The following is a 22,394-nucleotide window of genomic DNA, read 5'->3' as shown; positions in this document are numbered from 1 at the left end:
GGTCAGAGGTTTGCAGACTGGTTTCAGAATGGATGGGAGAACTAGACATAGGTGAGCTGGCTTCATGAGATGTCCTTTAGCTCCAGGAACTGAAGGAAGAGACTTCCAAAGGTAATCTATTTCAGTCCCCTTAGCAATAGTGCATTGTAGACATTACTGTTTGAAAAAGGTCCACATGATATAATAGGCAACACAGTCATCTCCAATGTTAGAATATGTATTAATAATGGTGTCTAATAATAGCTAGTAATAGTGGCTTCTATTGTTATTTAAGACTTTCTATGATCCAGGCATGGTTCTAAGTTCTTCATAGCTATTAATTTAAATCCTTAACCTTGTGACATAATAGTATTCATAGTAAGGACACAAAGGCTTAATATGACCCTGTAAGTAAGTGGTAAAATTATTTCCCTGTGGGTGCAGGTGGCCAGTTGGCTGTCCTATCACCTGGTGAGCTCCTCTGTTCTGTTGACCATTGTGTTTGAATGAGATGTAAGTAAAACTGGGAAGGAACCAATGTCAAGCCAGTTAGGGATTTGAGTCACATTATTAGACAGCATCCTTCTTCTTCAACCCCATATTACACTCCCTGTAAACAAACAACATAAAAGACACATAAAGAAGTCCCAAGCCAAATACAAATTAACTTTTGAATTATCTGATGTTTCATAAAGCTTCACAAGTATCTGGCAAAGACTGTTCAATAAAATATTTGTTGCATGTTGGATATGGATATATGTAATATAAAACTATTATTGACGTGTGTCTTATTTTTTACAGAGGTCAATAATAGTTTTATATTTTCTTCTAGATGGACAGGATTTTGAATAAACTTATTAACACATTCTTTATAAAACAGAAATGCATACTGAGTTGATGTAGGGCTCACTCCCACAAAGGAACCACTGGTATATTCCATGTTAAATATCAAATGGAAGAAATGAGCCATTACTGAGGAGTTTGTGGGCTACATCTGGATTTTCCAAAATGTAGGTGAATCTGAGATACTCTAGGGTCCTTCTAAGAGAGTTTATGAAAAAGAGAGATTTGCATTGTGTGTGTCTGGGGTGTGTTTGCATGTGCGTGCATGTGTGTGTACTAGGCAAGAACAGCTCCTGAAAGTTTTTCAAGGTAAAACCCATCCTGACATTTCTCTCCTTTGCAAAAGGTCTTGTTTAGCTAAAATGACTGCATGAGAATTGACACAGGAAAAGTACAGAAGTCCCAACCCTGATATTGGACCTTGGAATGCTTTATTTGGCACATATTTTATTTTAAAAATTCCCTTTGTCACAGTCTGGAAACCACCCACTAGATGTTTTCAGGGACCTAAGGGACCTTCATTTTGCAGGAATAGTGCCAAAGTGATGAGCACTTGGAAGAGGCTTTCACAGTTCAAGTTGTGGAGTGGTTTGGTCTCACTGGCTTCCAAGATACACTTTTATAGGAAGGCCATACATTTTCTAGTCCATCTGTCACTCAGAAGGAAGAAATGTATGTTCATATTAGATCAGCACTTCTTAACTTGGGGCCTGTGAATGGATTTCTGGGGTGATCTTTGAACTTCTTGGAACTAGATTTTTGTGTGTACATAGAGACTTAATGATAGTGTGACTGCATAAGATTAGCACAGATGGCCATACATCTATAAAAAATTAGAGTAACTTAATTTTTTCCCTTTAAGTCTAGAATCTAGCCCTGGGCCTTAATTTGTCTATATTGAATCAATATTTATTTATGTCAATATTTAATATAACAAGGACAAAATCCAACAAGTGATTTTTATAGGAATGGCTGGATAGAACAAGCTACCAAGGAGCTGTTCAGAACAAACATTCAGAAATACAAATTGTTGTGATTTAAATAGGTTTGAGACATTTTAGATTCGATTTAAGTCATGCCTTAAGTTGTTTAACTTTTGCACTGGACATCCGAAATGATGGTATGAGCAATACACTGTCGTCTTTATGCCTTCAGATGAAAATGCTGGGTTTTAACTTGTGTTGATACGATACCAATATTAGTCTCACCTAGTTAAATACCTGAGATGCTCCCTTGTTCTAGAAATCCAATTACAAACTGCCTGCACAGCCAGAGCAGATTTTATAGCATCCTGGAGGGGCACGCTGTTCCAGAGAGTGTTCTTGAATCTTTCTGTCCATCATGATTACCAGGAAACTTTTATACATGGGGATTCTCAGTCCTCATCTCTTGACAGTCTAAGGTTGGAAGTCCTGGAATCTTTATATTTCATAAATATTCCCTAGTATTGGAAACCACTATGTAAGTGGAAATTGTCTTGAATTAAGAGAGAGAGAAGGTCAGGTTCTCTTAGGTTCTCTTTGACTTAGTTTCATCAGCCAGAAGAAGCTCACAGACGACATGGACTTATAAATCAGGGTATGGCTCAGTCCATTTACTTCAGGAGGAGAAAGGGGATCAAGACAGAGCAAGGGATGGGTGGGATGGGGCAGGGACAGAGCTGAGGGATATAGAGGTATTTAGAGAAAAGTGATAGAGAGGGCATCAGCTGAAAGGCAGATTCCATAAATAACTACCCCAGTTCTAACACTAAAAATTCCACACACTAGAAATCCTCAATTCCAGGCAATCTAGGACGGCAAGTGACCCTCCACTCTGTATGTTGTAGACTGTGTAATGTGAGATGGAAACCCACATAGTACTTCAGCTCAAAATCCCACTAACTGAATCAACAGCCTCTTATAGAGAGAGCAAATGCTTCCACTGGACATTAGTAAGCATCTCTTCTGGCGATGTTGATTGGAAAATGAATGAAGATTGTCTTTTCAGCTGCTTGTCATTTTCAATGTGTGTGCAAGAGCCGTTTGACATTCCACATGACCAAGCATAGTCACCTCTGTTCTGCGTGACCAGAGATGATGGAGATTTTAGCAAAAGCTGGCACTGAGGATAACTGAAGGCTGATTACTAGAAGTAATGATTCCAAAGCAATACCAAATTAATGATTATATTCTAAAATCTTGATTTTTCAAATTGAACTTTCCATTTGGGTGAGAGTCTTGTTGCTAATGTTGATTTTTAGACAACACTAATGTCTATGTACAGTCTATAGTTATTTCCAGAAATAATTCTGCACGGCCTGTAGGTTTCTTTCCAATACAAAAGTTGAAATGGGGAAGAATCAAAGAGGACCTGACTTTCCCTATTGTATTTCAAGATATTCCCAATTACTTTGGAGTGCTTATTAAACTTAGATATGTCTGGGCTACCCACCATAAGATGCAAAATTAAAATGTAGAGATGAGGCCTGAAAATCATCATGTTTGAAAAGCTCCCTAATGAATCTGCTGTTCAAGGAGGTTCAAGAACACTTTCTAGAACAAAATACCCTTCCAAGGGTGCCATGAAAGTTGTTTTTGCTGCAGGTGCAGTTAGTTTTTTTTTTTTTTATGATTGACTTTTAATTTTTTTCTTTTTTTATTAGAGTATGGTTGATTTACAGTGTTGTGTTAATGTCTGCTATACAGTGTAGTGACCCAGCCATGTGTGTGTGTGTGTGTGTGTGGTGTGTGTTCCCTTTTTAATATTATCTTCCATCATGGTCTATCCTAGGATATTGGATACAGTTTTCTGTGCTGTATAGTAGGACCTCATTGCTTATCCAAATAAATGTAATAGTTTGCTTCTACCAACCTCAAATTCCAAGTTTATGATTGGATTCAGAAATAGGAAAAATCTCAGCTATCCCACTTGGTGGGATACCATATCATCCTATTTGGCAGAGCCCAGATAGTCTTTGAAAGTCAGTAAAGAGGGGGTATTCATCACCTCAATTCCAGAAGTATGCAGGATTCCATATATCTTTTGGAAACGTTATACACTGAGTTTGTGTATGTGTGTAATAACTAAATCATTCTTGAATCTTTTTATGTTTTTAGTATGTAGCACTGGTTGCTTTAACTAGAAAAAGGCTATCACTGTAGAAAGTAGTCCTTCATTTTCTGGTCCTAAATTGGTTCCTTCAGACATATGTTTTCAATTTGGGTTTTTCCCCACCCCACCCCACCCAACTTGGGGACATTCAACAATATCTGGAAACATTATTTTGGCATCACAGTTTGTTAGTGTTAGTGCTACTGGCATCTAGTGGCTTGAGTCCAGGGGTCCTGCTAAATGTCCTACAATGTACAAGACATTTCCCCCACAAATTGTTATCTGGTCCAAAAGCTTAGTTATCTAGTGCCAAAGCTTAGAAACCCTGCTTTATAGGTCTTTAAATGAATAGCATCAACATTAGCTAACAATGACCTCTTCATTTATGGCCAGGCATTGTTACATCAATTTTCTTATTTTATTGCCACAACCACCAAATGAGCCAGGTGCCATTATTATCTCCCAACGAAAGATGAGGAAAATTTAGTGGGTTAATATTGAGGGTTCCACAGCTGCTGAGTGGGGAACAGTTGGGAGGAAGTGGGAGGAGTGGGGGAGTTTCCCCAATCAGACTCCATGGTCTCAGTGTTTCACCCTATGTCATTTGCCATCAGTTCACATGGTTCTAATATTCTAGAATTTGAAATTAAGCCCAAAGGTAGCCTGTATACACTCAATATAGCTACTATGTTTTAAAGTCAATTTTAAACTCCATCCTTGACTTTGCAAGACTGAAGAGACCTAGACTGGTCATTGGTTAACTCATTGCAGCCTCTCTGTTCCCATAGTCATTTCAGCTCATTTGATCTAAACCATCTCTAGGTCCCTGTGCCTTTCTTGATGGGTATTTACCTGACCTGCATAGTGTATTCCATTTGGAGTCAAATAGTAGAATTTTATTTGTGAGTATAGGTACTATGCTTTTGCAGAATGACACCATTGGGGAAAATTAGACAAAGTGTATGAGGAATCTGTAATTATTATTATTTCTTATAACATGTGAAACTCAATGATATCAATACCTAAAAAATATGAGCAGCAGGAATGTTTTATAAAATAGTTACAAAGTAATTATGCTTGTGGGATTGCTTTATATACCCTTTCTAGAAATGTACATTATTTTCTTGCCCTTTTTGTCATATCAGTCCATTTTATGAGATCTCCAAAATTCCCATTCCCTATCAAACAAAGAGTTTAGTGCTTATTATTTGTTAAGAGATGATGGATTAATTTTCTCCAGATGAATTGCCTACTGGCCCACAGTGATGGCCATCTGCCATTATTGAGCCTCTTCATGGTTTGTGCTTTTCTCTTGTGGTTACATAGCATTTTACTCTTTGAAAACTCAGACTCATAACTCTACTTCTGGCTTCCATGTCATTTCTGAAATGTAAAATTAGATTAATCCAGGATCCATTGGCAAGGATCAGTACTCACATGTCTGTCATAAAGATACCAACTCAATCCTGTTTTGGGGGGCATATTATTAATTAATTTTTTTTTTTTAGAGCTGACCCGCCCCCATGACATATTGAGGTTCCAAGGCTAGGGGTCCAATTGGAGCTGTAGCTACTGGCCTGTACCACAGCCATAGCAACGCCAAATCCAAGCTGCGTCTGTGACCTACACCACAGCTCATGGTGATGCCAGATCCTTAACCCACTGAGTGAGGCCTGGGATCGAACCTGGTCCTCATGGATGCTAATCCAATTCATTTCTGCTGAGCCATGACAGAAACTCCCTAAGTGAATAATTTTATCTATGACAAAACATTTAGCCCAATCATAATTTGGTTTTGTTTTTCAATAACACTTTGTATGAACACCATGCCATAGACTTCTTGAAAATATAAATAAATTATATTTATTAGGTCTGCCTTGTACAGAAGCATAGCTCTTTGTAGAACCTGATAAGCTTCTTGGGTGATCTCAGACAGGTTATTTGACCCCTCTATGTCTCAGTTTCCTTTTCTTTAAAAAGGGAAAAAGGAGAGCATCTACTTCTTAGGATTATTGTGAGAATGACATAGCATAATACATATGAGGTCCTTAGCAATCACCCGTGGTAAATGCTCAATAAATGTCATCTATCATTGTTTAAGAAGCTGGACATTTAGAGCTTATATTGCCTACCCTCCACTTGACAATGCTTACATTCATGTTTAAATGTCCACTCTATCATAATTTCTAATGATTTTCAAGAGATGGAAATGACAGTTAGTACTGTTTATTCCCTAGAGCCTTGCATATGATTGACATTACTCTAGTTCCCTTCAGCAAAATGTATTTATAACAGCAATAATCTATAGAGCTGATAGTTGAATAATTACCTCTTATTAAAGTCTAAACTACATTTGCTGTCATAAAATCTACCCTGTGCTAAACCTATGACATAACTTGGCTGGAAAAGATCTTTACTGTCAATAATTTTCCACTGATGCTTTTATAACCATCTTCATCATCTCTGAAAGAGGGAGCTTCACATTAACCCCTTATTTCCCAAAGAAAGCATTTTTAGAAATGATTTAAAATTCATGGATGACAGTGTAATTCTCTGATGCCATTTCTATAATTGGCTTTTCTAAAAGGAAAAAATCAGTCCTACAAGCCTAAACTACCAGGCTGAATTTTTTTAATTCAGTTTTTAAGTGAGGCCAAGAACTGTGTTGTATGCATGGTCCCAGTTGTTCACTTTTACAAAGGATTTTGAGTTTTAAAAGGCTCATCTGGCTTAGGATATAATGGCTGTGAGCAAGTAGCATCCCAGACCAAGTTCAGAGCTCTGACTCCAGAGCCAAGGCTTTTAATCAGACTTATGAAACATGTTATTTTTTTAATTTACAGATATTTTTAATGGCCACACTCACAGCATATGAAAGTTCCTGGGCCAGAGATGGAATCCGAGCCACAGCTGTGACCTATGCTGAAGCTGCAGCGATTCTGGATCCTTAACCCAATGCACCAGGCTAAGGATTGAAACCAAGCTCCTCAGCAACCCAAGCTGCCACAGTTCATTTCCTTACCCACTGAACCACAGCAGGAACTCGTAGTTTTCATTTTTAAGGGATTTTAGGTTTATAGAAAATTGACCATACAATACTGAAAGTTCTCATATGCCCCTCTTGCCCCTGCACATAATTTCTCATCTATTACAGTCATTAAAAAACCTTTCTTGAAGTTCACTGTGGCTCAGAATGTTAAGAACCTGACATAGTATCCTTGGGGATGTGGTTTTGATCCCTGGCCTCTTTGACTGGGTTAAGGATCTGGTATTGCTGCAAGCTGTGGTGTAGATTGCAGATGCATCTCAGATCCCACGTTGCCATGGCTGTAGAGTAGACTGGAAGCTGAAGCTCCCATTTGACCCCTAGCCTGGAACTTGCATATGCAGCAGGTGCGGCCATAAAAAGAAAAGTAAGTTAAAAAATAAAAACCTTTCTGATTACTCATTCTTTCTTGCTTATGAAGAATAGTCTAGAAATGATCAGATGTTGTGCCTGGATGCTGAACAGCCAGCTCCTAGGCCAAAGGTAGACCACCTCTTCTATCTCTTCCAGTTCCCAGAATCATATTTTTCCATGTCTCCATGTGGAACTACAGGTCTAACTTTTGGGACTAATGTTTCCTGACATTAAATGAACCTAGAAATACACAGGGAAGGTGGGAATTTCTTTCAGTAGTCTTCCTGTTTACTTTGTATATAATTTCCGTTTTGCTTTTCAAAGCACATCTGCTTGTATATGAACACCCTCTTTTGAAATGGCTCTTGTTACCTTCATAGATGGTTTTTATCAGCTATACCACTGAGGTGATCAATTGTGCAGGAATCAACCAGAAGACGTGGAAAGGCTAAAAAGGATCAACATCACAGCACCCAGTTTTCTCTATGTACCAGGAGGGCCCTTCTGAGTCTTGGACACTATCATGGGTGATATTTGCTCTTTCTTCCCAACCCCTACCCCCTCAACTTAACTGAGCACGTGACTCTACTTTTGTGATATAGGGAGGGGAAAATATTTTTATTTTTATTTTTTTATTTTATTATTATTTTTTTTAATTTTCCCACTGTACAGCAAGGGGATCTAGTTATCCTTACATGTAAACATTACAATTACATTTTTTTCCCCACCCTTTGTTCTGTTGCAACATGAGTATCTAGACAAAATTCTCAATGCTATTCAGCAGGATCTCCTTGTAAATCTCTTCTAAGTTGTGTCTGATAAGCCCAAGCTCCTGATCCCTCCCACTCCCTCCCCCTCCCATCAGGCAGCCACAAGTCTTTTCTCCAAGTCCATGATTTTCTTTTCTGAGGAGATGTTCATTTGTGCTGGATATTAGATTCCAGTTATAAGTGATATCATATGGTATTTGTCTTTGTCTTTCTGGCTCATTTCACTCAGGATGAGATTCTCTAGTTCCATCCATGTTGCTGCAAATGGCATTATGTCATTCTTTTTTATGGCTGAGTAGTATTCCATTATGTATATATATACCCCATCTTCCGAATCCAATCATCTGTCAATGGACATTTGGGTTGTTTCCATGTCCTGGCTATTGTGGATAGTGCTGCAATGAACATGCGGGTGTACGTGTCTCTTTTAAGTAGAGTTTTGTCCGGATAGATGCCCAAGAGTGAGATTGCGGGGTCATATGGAAGTTCTATGTATAGATTTCTAAGGTATCTCCAAACGGTTCTCCATAGTGGCTGTACCAGTTTACATTCCCACCAACAGTGCAGGAGGGTTCCCTTTTCTCCACAGCCCCTCCAGCACTTTTTATTTGTGGATTTATTTTTGATGGCCATTCTGACTGGTGTGAGGTGGTATCTCATGGTAGTTTTGATTTGCATTTCTCTTATGATCAGCGATGTTGAGCATTTTTTCATGTTTGTTGGCCATCTGTATATCTTCTTTGGAGAAATGTCTACTCAGGTCTTTTGCCCATTTTTCCATTGGGTGATTGGCTTTTTTGCTGTTGGGTTGTATAAGTTGCTTATATATTCTAGAGATTAAGCCCTTGTCGGTTGCATCATTTGAAACTATTTTCTCCCATTCTGTAAGTTGTCTTTTTGTTTTCTTTTGGGTTTCTTTTGCTGTGCAAAAGCTTTTCAGTTTGATTAGGTCCCATGGGTTTATTTTTGCTCTAATTTCTATTGCTTTGGGAGACTGACCTGAGAAAATATTCATGATGTTGATGTCAGAGAGTGTTTTGCCTATGTTTTCTTCTAGGAGTTTGATGGTGTCTTGTCTTATATTTAATTCTTTCAGCCATTTGGAGTTTATTTTTGTGCATGGTGTGAGGGTGTGTTCTAGTTTCATTGCTTTGCATCAGCTGTCCAGGTTTCCCAGCAATGCTTGCTGAGTAGACTTTCTTTTTCCCATTTTATGTTCTTGCCTCCCTTGTCAAAGATTAATTGACCTTAGGTGTCAGGGTTTATTTCCAGGTTCTCTATTCTGTTCCATTGGTCTGTATGTCTGTTTTGATACCAGTACCACACTGTTTTGATGACTGTGGCTTTGTAGTATTTCTTGAAGCCTGGGAGAGTTATGCCTCCTGCTTGGTTTTTGTTTCTCAGGATTGCTTTGGCGATTCTGGGTCTTTTGTTGTTCCATATAAATGTTTGGATTGTTTGTTCTAGTTCTGTGAAAAATGTCACGGGTAATTTGATAGGGATTGCATTGAATCTGTAGATTGCTTTGGGTAGTATGGCCATTTTTACAGTATTGATTTTCCCAATCCAGGAACATGGAATATCTTTCCATTTCTTTACATCTTCTTTGATTTCTTTGATTAAAGTTTTATAGTTCTCGGCATATAGGTCCTTTACCTCCTTGGTCAGGTGTATTCCGAGGTATTTGATTTTGTGAGGTGCAATTTTAAAAGGTATCGTATTTTTGTATTCCTGGAAAATATTTTTAGAGATTAGGCACTGTTCATCAGCCCTTTCCCTTGGTTATTTCTCAATTGTTCTTTGGCAGTGTGCATATAGGCAAAGAAATAAGTCTCAAATAATGAGAGTAAAGTGAAAAGATTCATTTAGTCACCTGGTGGATTTGTCTAGGAGATTGTTTCTTGTTTTCTCCTTGAATTGTGCATTTGGTTTGGTGCTGTGTAGAAACTACCTCCAAAAATATGACCTATCCTTGCCTCATAGGTTCTTCTTCAGAACAATGCAAAGAATAGATTTCTTCCTTTTCCCCATATGACAGATACCCAGAGGTTCCACCCCTGTCCTCAGTGTGGGTCCTGTTACTGTAGCCCACAGCATAGTGCTGAGCTAGAGCAGAAGTCACTAACGTCTGAAGACCTCAGTCTGCCTTGGGCTAGAATTTTACTCTCAGGCTCGTTTCCTCAGAACAATCTCAGCCTTGTCACCCTGCCTTGCCTGCTTTCTCACCCACCTCCACCAGTGTTGTGTCTCTGTTTTTCTTCTTTTTCTTCTCCCACAGCTTCTCGGCTGCCCTCTTTCTTACCCACTACCTTGCCACTTTGTCTTCCTCTTTCTGTTTCCCCCTTTTCCTTTGGTACTTTCCTTGGCTAAGCTAGTTAATTTCATCCAGACACTTAACTTTATTGAATATCAATGTAATGCTGAAAATTTGGATGAGTTCAAACTATTTACACCTCCCAAAATGACACTGTAAACAACATATTAGCCAAATGGCATTGTAATTTCCCTTTGCTTGGACCTTTTTCGCTACTCCCTTTTTTTAAACTGGAGGTCATATATTCCTTATTTTTACCATGGAAACCGTGTATTCCTTATTTTTACCATGGAAAGTGAAAATTCTTAAAAATCCTGTAGAGGAGTTCCTGCTGTGGCACAGTGGGTTAAGAATCTGAGTGCAGCAGCTTAGGTTGCTGTGGAGCTGCAGGTTTGATCCCTGGCCAGGAGCAGTGGGTTAAAGGATCCGGTGTTGTTGCAGCTGTGGCTCTGATTCAATCCCTGGCCCTGGGAACTTCCATATACCATGGGTGCAGCCATAAGAGTAAAAAAAACCAAACTGTAGAAGTCTCTTATCAGAGGACATATAAATTATTATTGTACTAAAATAATCAGTGACAGTATACCCTGATGATTTATGTATCTATATATTTCTGGATATAAATGTGTTTACTTGGCAAAAGGTGTAGATATGTTCGATATAATAACAGTGACTTAAGAAAACAATATTCTAAAATTGTCTTTCTATAGTTCTCTGGGAAACAGAAGTGGTAGTATTAAATTTATCTTAACAACTCAAAAACCTAAAATCTGCATCTTTATTTCCTGATGGAAATTTAATTAGAAGATTATAACCAAAAATGCAGAGGTGAAGAATAAGTTAAGATCTGAGCTGAGGCTTCTTGATCCATGAGCTTTCTGATTTTTCAGAAAGGATTTTGTATTTTCTCATTGCTCAGCTAACCTGGTGGTTCATTTTAATTGAAATCAGTACATTGGCTCCTTCCATAAAGACAGTGCTCACTGCCCTACCCCCTACTCCAGAAGGAGGATTTAAATGGGGAAGTGTCTGCTGAGGTTGAACCCAGTTAGATTATGTCCCCTGAGCTCCATACCTACACTTATATAGGGCCTATTGGGCACCTTCACCCAGATGACCAAAAGTGCATCTTTTTTGGCGGGAGGGTGTGTTATTTAGCTGAGTCCATGGTGTGTAGAAATTTCTGGACCAGGAATCAAACTCAAGACACATCAGAGACCTCAGCTGCTGCAAAGGCAACACCGGGTCCTCAACCTGCCGGGCCACAAGAGAACTCCCAAATGCCCCTCTTAATCCATTCAGAACTGAACTCATTTTCTTTTCTGGCTCCCATCCTTAATTTCCTAACTAGATCAAACCATAAATACAAAAAACAACTGTCATTTATTAGTGAGTTATTATGCCCCCTCCCTCAGGCACTGTCCTAAACATTTGATTCCTTATCTGTTTATTTTTTGTTGGTTTTTTTTGTACGCAAATGTTCACAGAAGCTTTATTTGTATTTTTTTCATTTTTAAAAGTTTTATTGAAATATAGTTGATTTACACTGTTGTGATTTCTGCTGTACAACTAAGTGATTGAATTATACAATACACATACACACACACACACATATACACTCACATCCATTCTCTTTCAGATTCTTTTCTGATACAGATTATTACAGAATACTGGGTAGGGTTCCCTGTGCTACACAACAGGTTCCCATAGCCAGTCACTCCATATACCACAGTGTGCATACACCAATCCCAAACTCCTAGTCCATTCTTCCCCACCACCTGTACCCTTTGGTAACTGTAAGTTTATTTTCAAAGTCTGTGAGTCTGTTCCTCTTGGGCAAATAAGTTCATTTGTATACTTTTTTTTTTAAGATTCCATATAAGTGATATGATGTATTTGTCTTTCAGTCTAACTTCACTTAGTATGCTAATCGCTTTATGTCCACCCATTGTTGCTCCAAAGGCATTATTTCACTTCTTTTACAGCTGAGTAATATTCCGTAATATATATATGTACTACATCTTCTTTATCCATTCCTCTGTCAATGGGCATTTAGGTTGCTTCCATGTCTTGGGTATTGTAAATAGTGCTGCAGTGAACATTGGCATGCATGTATCTTTTCGACTCCTTCCAACAGTTTATGAGGTAGATACTGATATCATTCTCACCTGAGACAGATGGGAAAACTGAGATTGAAGAAGATTGAAAAAATTGGGACTTGAAGCTGGTTGTTTGTTTTATTTTTTGGGGGTGCATTTATTTAATTTTTGTTGAAATATAGTTGATTTATAATGCTGTGTTAGTTTCTGCTGTAGAGCACCCTGATTCAGTTATGGATACATGCATATATATAAATATATATGTATGTATGTATATACTCACACACATATATATACATGTATATATGTATGTACAATGTACACACATATACACAGACACACATCACATTCTTTTTTATGTTCTTTTCCATTATGGGAATCTAGGTGTTTCTGAAACTATAGCTCATGCTTTTATTCATGATGGCAAACTTCCTCTTGGGATCTGCAGAGTGTTTGCCATAGAGCTCAGTCTGCTTTCACAGTGACATATTCCTCACCACCCCCGCCCCCCACCACCCCCAGCTTCCTGGGGTTTTTGGTGGTTGTCCACAGAAACTGGCACATAGTAGCCTGCTTGGAGTAGTGACCTCGTCCCACTTGGTAGCTGGAATCCCTCTTCATCTGTTCTTATCCTTGCCTGCCCATCCTAACCTCAGAGATGCTGCTTCCCTCTCAGTGGTCTCTGAGCAACCATCTATTTCCCCAGGCTTAGTCATTGGGAGGACTTCATGCCACCCATGTTCTCTCTCTTGTGAACTCTTAGTGTCTTCAGGCACTTAAATTAAACACACCTACAACTAAATTCGATGTGTATCCACCAGACATTTGGGGCTGTTGGTTTTGTTTTGGTGACCCTTTTTTGTGAGGCTGGCCGAGAACTCTGATGCTTGAGCCTTGGTAGAATCATGGACGTACTTCTGGCTTATGTAGTTTTTAAAATCATCAAAAGCTGATGTTTGACATTTTGGAATATATCTGAATGCTACCCATGAACCCACCATGATGGGCAAACACAAATTAACAAACCCACAAGCCTATGGCTCTTTTGTGGCTCAGATCTCAGCAGTCCATCTCAAGTGCTTGCAGATAGAGGCTTATTTAAATTTTGAGGGGTTCTCACTGTGGTGCAGTGGGCTAAGGATCTGACTACCACACTGTGGTAACAGCTGTGGCTCTGTTTTGATCCCTGGCCGGGGAACTTCCATATGCCATGGGTGTGGCTGAAAAAGAAAAAAAAAATGTTTTTGAATCACTTTATTTATTTGTTTTTAATTTTAAAAATTTATTTAAGTGTAGTTGATTTACAATTTGAATCACGTAACAATTCACATTAGAAAGATACATTTTAAAAACTGATTCATATAACAACTGTAATACAGCTTCTAGTCTCACCTGGGGTTGCGCCAGATCAGAAGTGGGCACTTGGACTTCACACCTGGGGATGATGACTTCTCTTCACTGTGTTCCCTATGCTCAGTGAATGCACTACTGGAAATACTCCCTGGCCTCCAGGGTCAGAGATGTGGAATCTTCTACCCACAGGCATTGGTCAAACCCTCCCTGACTAGAGCTAACATGGTCATAACCACCTTCCTTACTGAATTTCAAATGGAGAACACGTTCTTACCAGCCTCCTGTGGTTATTATGAAGATTAAATCACTGCAAACCTCTTACAGGACAGAGCGAGTCATTGTATAAGTATTAGCTGTGATCATTTTTCTTAATTATAAATAAGAACTGGTAGGAGGGACAATATGTTGATTCTCATTCCCTATGTTAACCTCATATGGAGTCCTTGTGTAGTTGGTGCTTGGTAAGAGAAGGTAATATTCAACTTCCTCATTTTGATGATAATAATTGTTAAAATGATGCTTCTCATGGTTACTGTGTTTAGTGGTTTCTACGCCTTATCTCAGTGTTTCACCAAATATGCATGGGTGAAGATTATTTTAATAGGGCTTTAATGTGTATTAGTTGAAGAAATATAACATGTCAAATTCATGATTTCTTGGCCTTCATTACCTAAGATGAAGCTGAAATTTTTAAAAGTCGTAGATCGAAAATAAGATTTTATGTATACATAATATATACACACACAAACATATATATATATATATATATATATATACACACACATATATACACACACACACACATACATATTAAAACAGGTTTATATGGATAGGGCAAAAATTTTTTAAGGGATAAAGTTTTCTTTCATTTCATCCTCTCTCAGGCTTGAGATGCAGGCCCCATTATTCTCCCCATTTTACAGATGAAGAAACTGAGGTTTAATAAGGCCCATCCTTTCTGAAGTGCCTCTTAACAGGTGGTGGACCTAGGGTTCCAACTCAAAATCTTTATATTCTCTCTTGTGCTGCCACAGGGTTATTTCTCACTTACTTTCTCAAGAATGCTTTTTCCCCCCAAATTTTTATATTAATTTTATTGGGTTTTTTTCTTCCTATAAAATTAAGACATATTCATTATAGAAATTTTGGAAAATACAATGAAGGAAAAATTTTAAAAATTATTGTAAGAATGCTTAACAACACAAGATGTACATTCTTAAAAACTTTTTAAGTGTATAATACAATAGTGTTAACTGTGAGTGTGGTGTTGTACAGCAGATCTTTGACTTTTCTGTCACAGCCCTGTGAGATGGTCCAAACAAGGACACTGAGAGAGGTCCATGAACTCACTTGAGCTCTACAAGAAAGTAGGAGCACCCCAAACTCCTGGCTCTCAGGCCCTCCCTCTAAATCATACTGCCTCACAGAATGGACCCTGGAAAACTATCCTTCCTTTGGAAAAAAAAAAAAAAGTAATGTGTGCTCAGTGTCCTCCAGAAGCCACTTGAGTTTAATTTTGCCATAAGCTTCTCCCTGTTAGGGAGCAGGGTCTGTAAGTGGGGACCTGGGCTCTGTTTCCAGGATGGCAGCAATGCTTGTTGGCTCTGAATCTACCCTGGCTTCTTTTATTGAGCAAGGAGCTTGGTAATGCTGTCTACACAAATGCACAAGCACCCACTGCTTTAATTAAGCCAATTCTCAGTTCAAATGGGGAGTTTAGACAAAGAACTGAGGTGCTAACAAATTGTCAGTTTTTGACTGCTTATTATATTACTTTTCAACTGATCACTTTGGGATCTTTCGGGCTCACTGCTTCCTTGTATGGTGAGTGAGGCAGAAGGGAGGCAGGGATATTAGTTGGGTAGCACTGGTAAATTATGGGAGTGCCCACACAAACAGATACCATGTAAACGGAGGTTTACAGTTGCTCTCACAGTGTAGTTCAAAACGAGACGTTCATAATGGTCTGTGATTCTGTGAAGGCACATCTTAGGTCTCTGTGGGTTTCAGAAGCTGAGCTCTTTGCTTACCTCCACACTTGTCATATGGTTAGGAACCTAAGTGCCTGCATTCTGTAATTTTAAGTCGCGCCAAGGACTTCTCTTAGTTTTGACCTTGGCACCACAGCTGAGCTGAAGAGAAGGCCTCAGATCTTTTTGTTTTATTATTACTCAATGAATTTATTACATTGATAGTTGTACAATTATCATCACAATCCAGTTTTATAGGATTCCCACAACCCCAGCGGATCCCCCCCCAAACTGTCTCCTTTGGAGATCATAAGTTTTTCAAAGTCTGTGATTGAGTATCTGTTCTGCAAAGAGGTTCAGTCTATCCTTTTCTCAGATTCCACATGTCAGTGAAAGCATTTGATGTTGGTGTTACATTGTATGGCTGACTTCACTTAGCATGATAATTTCTAGGTCCATCCTTGTTGCTAAAAATGCTGGTATTTCATTCTTTTTAATGGCTGAGTAATATTCCATGGTGTATATGTACCACTTCTTCTTGATCCATTCCTCTGTCTATGGACATTTAGGTTGTTTCCATGTCTTGGCTATTGCATATAGTGCTGCAATGAACATTGGAGTACATGTGTCTTTGCAAGTCGTGGTTTTCTCTGGATAGATGTCCAGGAATGGGATTGCTGGATCAAATGGTAATTCTATTTTTAGTTTTCTGAGAAATCTCCAATTTTCCACAGTGGTTGCACCAATTTACAATCCCACCAACAGTGTAATACGGTTCCTTTTTCTCCACACCCTCTCCAGCATTTATTGTTTGTAGACTTTTTGATGATGGCCATTCTGGCTAGTGTAAGGTGGTGCATCATAGTGGTTTTGATTTGTATTTCTCTAATAATGAGTGATGTTGAACATCTTTTCATGTGTTTTTTGGTCATCTGTATGTCTTCCTTGGAGAATTGTCTGTTTAGATCTTCTGCCCATTTTTTGATAGGGTTGTTTGTGTTTTTGGTATGGAGTTGCAGGTGTTTATAAATTTTGGAGATGAATCCCTTGTCAATCGATTGATTTGCAAAGATTTTCTCCTATTCTGTGGGTTGTCTTTTTGTTTTGTTTAGGTTTACCTTTGCTGTGCAGAAACTTTTAAGTTTAATTAGGTCCCATTTTTTTATTTTTGTTTTTACTGTCATTACTCTAAGAGGTGGATCTGAGAAGATGTTGCTGTCGTTTAAGTCAGAGAGTGTTCGGCTTCTGTTTTCCTCTAAGAGTTTTATAGTGTCTGGTCTTATATCCAGGTCTTGAATCCATTTGGAGTTTATTTTTGTGTATGGTGTTAGGGAGTATTCTAATTTCATTCTTTTCCATGTGGCTGTCCAGTTTTCCCAGCACCACTTATTGGACAGGCTGTCCTTTCTCCATTTGTATATCCTTGCCTCCTTTGTCTGGATTAGGCTGTAGGTGCATGGGTTTAATTCTGGGCTTTCTATCCTATTCCACTGATCTGTATATTTGTGTCTTTGTGCCAGTACCATTTGGTTTTGATGATTGTTTCTTTGTAGTATAGTCTGAAGTCCAGGAGCCTGATTCCTCTAGCTCCATTCTTCGTTTTCGGGATATCTTTGGCTATTCTGGGTCTTTTGTGCTTCCAAACAAACTATAAAATATTTCGTTCAAGTTCTATGAAAAATGTTCTTGGTAATTTGATAGGGATTGCATTGAATCTATAGATTAGAGAAGGCCTCAGATCTTAACCATTTCAACAAAAATATGCTGGTCCCAGGTGCTTGCTAAAGATCTCTTTCTTCCTCACCACTATGACCAAAAGATAAGACTCAGAATTGGGTAACATGCATAAAATGCATTTTTTTTTTTTAGAGCTTAATGGTTTAAGAAAAAGATATGATAAGGAACTCATACACTTCCTGGTGGGTTTTGAAGGTCATTTGTAGTGTAAGCTGCAATTTACTGGTTAGTAACTATTATTCCTGTTAGTCCTTAGGGCTCTTGCCAAATGGCAGTGTTTTTTGGCTATGCTACTGTTAGCAAGGGTGTTGCCTTTGGTGACCAATGCCAGTCACACCAGCACATCTCACCTGTGCCTGGGCAGTGACATTTATCTGGGTCTATCTTTACCCTACTCTCACCCCATCTGTATCCGACCAGCCTCAGCCACTGAATGAAGTGCCCTCAATGAACTGCCTTAAAGGCACAATAGGAAGCATTGTCCATCTTCTCAGTCTCCAGCCCAACAGGGGAGGAGCTGACTGAAAACACACAAGGACCTAATTGGACCATTGCAAATTGCATTTCAAGCTCTGGAGAACATGAGCCATTCTAAACTGATTGAGATGCATCCGGTTCCAAATCATGATAAGTGTTTGTTTTGGAAAAGGGGATCATCAGTATTTTCACATTCTGTTTATTCACCTAGAAAATCTGTGTTTTCCTCTTCCTTTTTTTTTTCTTGTGTCTTTTTAGGGCCACACCTGTGGCTTATGAAAGTTCCCAGGCTAGGAGTCAAAACAGAGCTACAGCTCCAGGCCTACACTACAGCTCATGGCAATGCCAGATCTTAACCCACTGAGAGAGGCCAGGGATTGGACTGATGTCCTCATGGATACCAGTCAGGTTCGTTACCACTGAGCCACAACAGGAAATCCTTCCTCATTCTTTAGGGTGATAGGAGTAACAGAAAGCCTGGGGTTGCCCTAACTTGTTTGCTGGGAAAAATTGAGAGGGTTTTGGCTGCTTCTTCTTCTTTTTTTTTTCCTAGAATCTGTTGTTCTTATCAATATTTATTCATTGTATATAAAACAAATTCAAGGATAACGTGCAAGTCAACAAGAGGGGAAATTGTCTCTTGAATTTCTAGAATAATCCCAAGAAAATGTAAAGGGATCAAAGCAAATAGGTGCTTTTGGGCACAGAAATATTAGAATTTTGGAGTCATATAACTGTATATTTTTAAATCAAGCGAGTGTCATCCCTACAATAAGAGAAATTAAAAAGAAAGGGCAATGCATCCAGATGCACTAATGAAACCAACACATCAGTTATTAAGGGGCCTCTCAGACAGTAGAGTGTATATAATATGTTACAAGACCATAAGAACAGGGCAAAACAGTTATTGCAAGGTGTTTCATACTAGAAGCAAACACAGTCACTTTTGTATTTGGAAACAATTTCTAATTTTACCATAAATCAAAAAATGTATTAGTTCCAGCTAAGTGTAAAACTACAGCACATGACTTCTGCCCACATCCTAACAAGAAGCCATTTTGGAAAAGTAAAAATGTCTATAGGAGGTGAAAAATTATCTTAGAATGGAAGAAGAGAAAAATATGAGTACATATCAGCAACTTTTGCTTTTAAATAGAATGAGCATTAATCATGGATTTTGAAAGGAAGAAAGAAGGTAAGAAGTATGAGAGAGGAAGGAAAATATCAACATGTTATAATACCATAGCATCCTAAGGTTTTGTTGCCCTCTCAATTTTGCCATGAGATTTGTAGGTTTAAAGAATATATACCCTTATCTTCTTGGGAGTCATATAAGAATCCACTAGTATTTATACTCACTATATATTTTGTAAAATAGGTATTCAATTTGGAAGCTGGGCAAAATTGAGAGGGTTTTAGTTGCTTGTTGAGTAGCTCCCTTCTCTTGGCCATCCTGACTCAGCATCCTTATATCCCCCATCCCCCTGCCCTCACCTCCTTGCCTACCTTCTAGACTGACCCTGCTGGGGGAACTAGTGATCTCATTTAAAAGGGGAGTGATCACAGTGAGAAATCAGATAGAGAGCTGCCTAGCTGGGGAGATGGTTTAGAGCAGCTTTTGTTCTTGATTTTTGCTTTTGCCTAAAATAAACTGCCCTGTAAAATTTTGGAGAAGAAATAGAATCCTTCCTAATTCTGCCATATTTTGCGGCTGTGCTTTGTAGCCTTTTTGATCTTTTAGTGCATTTCTTTGTACACATCAATGTATGTTACTTATATGAAATGGAATCATTATGGTTTTGTGTTGAAATGTGTGGTTTTCATTTAGCACATTCTGAACTTAATTCCATGTTAATAAGCAGAGTTGTCCATTATTTTTAAGGCATGCCGAATAATTTTCTATCTGGGAACTCTCTCTTCCTCCTTTGTTTTCTCTTTTCTCTTCCTCTTCACCCCTTCCTTTCCCTTCACTAACAATTCTGTTATACCTTCTTTTCCTTATTATCTTTTGCTTCAGTTCAATTTAATTGTTTTCTTTCTGCCGCACTAACATCTTGTAATATACACTTTAGCTTATGGAAATAGTATGAAATAAAGAAAGTATTTTTGTAGTTGTGTCTATGCTGATGCTATAACTCATACCGAATTAATTTGTGTTTCCATTTTGTGTGTGTGTGTGTGTGTGTGTGTGTGTGTGTGTGTGTGTTGGCTTTATCATATTTTCTATCCAGGTTCTGTGAGAACAAACATGACAGTATTTTGAAAGGCTTTCATATCCCCAGAAGGAAGAAATGACAAAAAGGCAAGACATTGTAATGAATGTTTATGATCTTTTTTAGGAACATGACAGTCTCAAGCCCTCTGTCTCTGCTGAGTCTTGATGATTTATCTTGTTTCCTCAGATTCTGTGCCAGGCCACAAAGATGGGCAGAATGAAGTTGACAGTGCGCCTGAAGACCTCCAGTCTGTTGAGACTAGCAGGCTGCTCTACCACATCACGGATGGTGACAACCCACTGCTGTCACCGCGATGCGCCATCTTCAGCCAAAGCCAGAGATTCAATTTAGACCCTGAATCAGCCCCTTCTCCCCCCAGCACTCAGCAGTTTATGATGTAAGGAAACCTTGTTCTGTATTTATCTTTGTTTTGTGCCATTTTTCAAATACTACGTTTATAAGCCAGAGTGAAGGGTATATCCAAAATAGAGCAAATGTGCCTACCGAATGCACATGCAGCCCTGAACAATGAATGGAAAAAAAAAAGAAAAAAGAGTGTGTTTTCTAGTTGAGAATGCTGCTTCAAGCCTTTCTGTCTCAGGAGGAAATGGTCTCAAGATAACAGGCTCATGTATTTGAACATTTTTGGTGAAATGAGCAGAATCCTAGGAAAATGGATGTACATGCAACTATCAGGAATATCATTCTTGATGTGCTCACTAAGTAGTCTTAGTGACTACTCATTATTATTCTTGATGTGCTCATGTCTTTCCATGTCCAATGGTGGCCTTGATGGCTGGATCGTAGCAATGCTTGGAAGTTGTCTTGTCTCAGTTTCTTCTTAGATTCTAGAAAAGTGGTAGCTCTTATAGCTCCTACACACACACATATTGTGAAACTGTTTTCTTGTTTTTTAAGTTCCACAAGTAGTTCTTTCTTTTCTTTTCTTCACTTGTGGCAAGTAGAAGTTCCCAGGTCAGGGATCAAACCTGCAACACAGCAGCGACCCATGCCACAGCAGTGACAATGCTGGATCCTTAACCTGCTGCACTGCAAGGGAACTCCTTTTTAGAATTTTATTTATTTATTTATTTGACATGTAGTTTTGATGCATAGCTAAAATGAGTCTCCTTCAACTGGAAATATGTGCAAGGAATTTCTAGTTTCTCCTGAATACCTCCTGGTATTATTTGTGAATTTATGCAGTCCTGGGTCCATGGACTGTCTACTGATGGACCTGAGGGAGTGAGTGAGTTATAACTCCTGTAAAGTCTGTCCTCTGAGAAAGTGAACACATTTTTCTGGCAAGGGGGTCCATTCCTTTCAGCAGATTCACAAAGGCTCTGTTACAAGAAAAGTTAACTACTCATCTAAAACTTCCTTGAAAGTGTCTCCAAGCTTGAGGAAATGCATTTCCTAGGCTAATATTCTGACGTCTGTAGACTGAAAAGTCCCTGATAACATTTTCCTGTTCTCTGATCAGGAGCTTCCATTAATGAGTGGATGCTACTCATCAAATAGTGACCTGGCCTCTGGACCTCGCTGTTAATCCAGGAAGCTGGCTTTGTGGACCAGCAGCAGGGTTTACTGGAAGACCGTTTTTTTTGTTTGTTCTGTTTTTCATTTTTAAAAGTTTTATTGAAGGATAGTTGATTTATAAGATTGTAATCATTTCTGCTGTACAATCAAGTGATTCAGTCATACAGATACACAATTCCATTGTCTTTCAGATTCTTTTCCCACTTAGATGATCACAGAACTTTGGGTAGAGTTCTTTGTGCTATATAACAGCTCCTCAAGATCAACATTTTTGGTGATTCTTTCCCTCCCTATAATCATCACAGGCCCCGAAGTTCTTCACGGTGTGGCTGTGGTGAAGGCAAGGAACCACCGACCATTACTCAGCTCACCAAACATATCCAGAGCCTCAAGCGGAAAATTCGGAAATTTGAAGAAAAATTTGAACAAGAAAAGAAATACCGGGTAAGGACCCTGTGGTTTGAAATGAGTGGATTATGGCAGAGGTGTATGGGCTTTCTGTCCTTCCTTTTTGAGCACTTCTCTGTGCTAGGGGATGGCTAAGTTTCCATTGGCCAATGAAGGACCTATCATAACTTGAGTGTCCATCCTGAATCTGTCTTGT

At 38.7% G+C, this 22,394-nt stretch overlaps 1 protein-coding gene across 6 annotated transcripts in view; it reads left to right on the top strand.

The window, feature by feature from the left end:
* The window catches only part of FAM13C (family with sequence similarity 13 member C), a 131,510-nt gene that overhangs the window by 87,976 nt on the left and 21,140 nt on the right, over positions 1–22,394 (top strand). For all 6 annotated transcript variants that reach the window (XM_013983267.2, XM_013983265.2, XM_005671007.3 and 3 more), the window contains 2 exons: positions 20,438–20,648; positions 22,096–22,234. In XM_013983267.2, the coding sequence (XP_013838721.1) occupies positions 20,438–20,648; positions 22,096–22,234 (350 nt within the window). The remainder of the gene's footprint in view (positions 1–20,437; positions 20,649–22,095; positions 22,235–22,394) is intronic.

The sequence above is a fragment of the Sus scrofa genome, chromosome 14 (genome assembly GCF_000003025.6).
Source record: "Sus scrofa isolate TJ Tabasco breed Duroc chromosome 14, Sscrofa11.1, whole genome shotgun sequence".
NCBI classification, from domain to species: Eukaryota; Metazoa; Chordata; class Mammalia; order Artiodactyla; family Suidae; genus Sus; species Sus scrofa.
The sequence above is the reverse complement of the archived record's forward strand: the minus strand, read 5'-3'. Positions and strand labels throughout refer to the sequence as shown.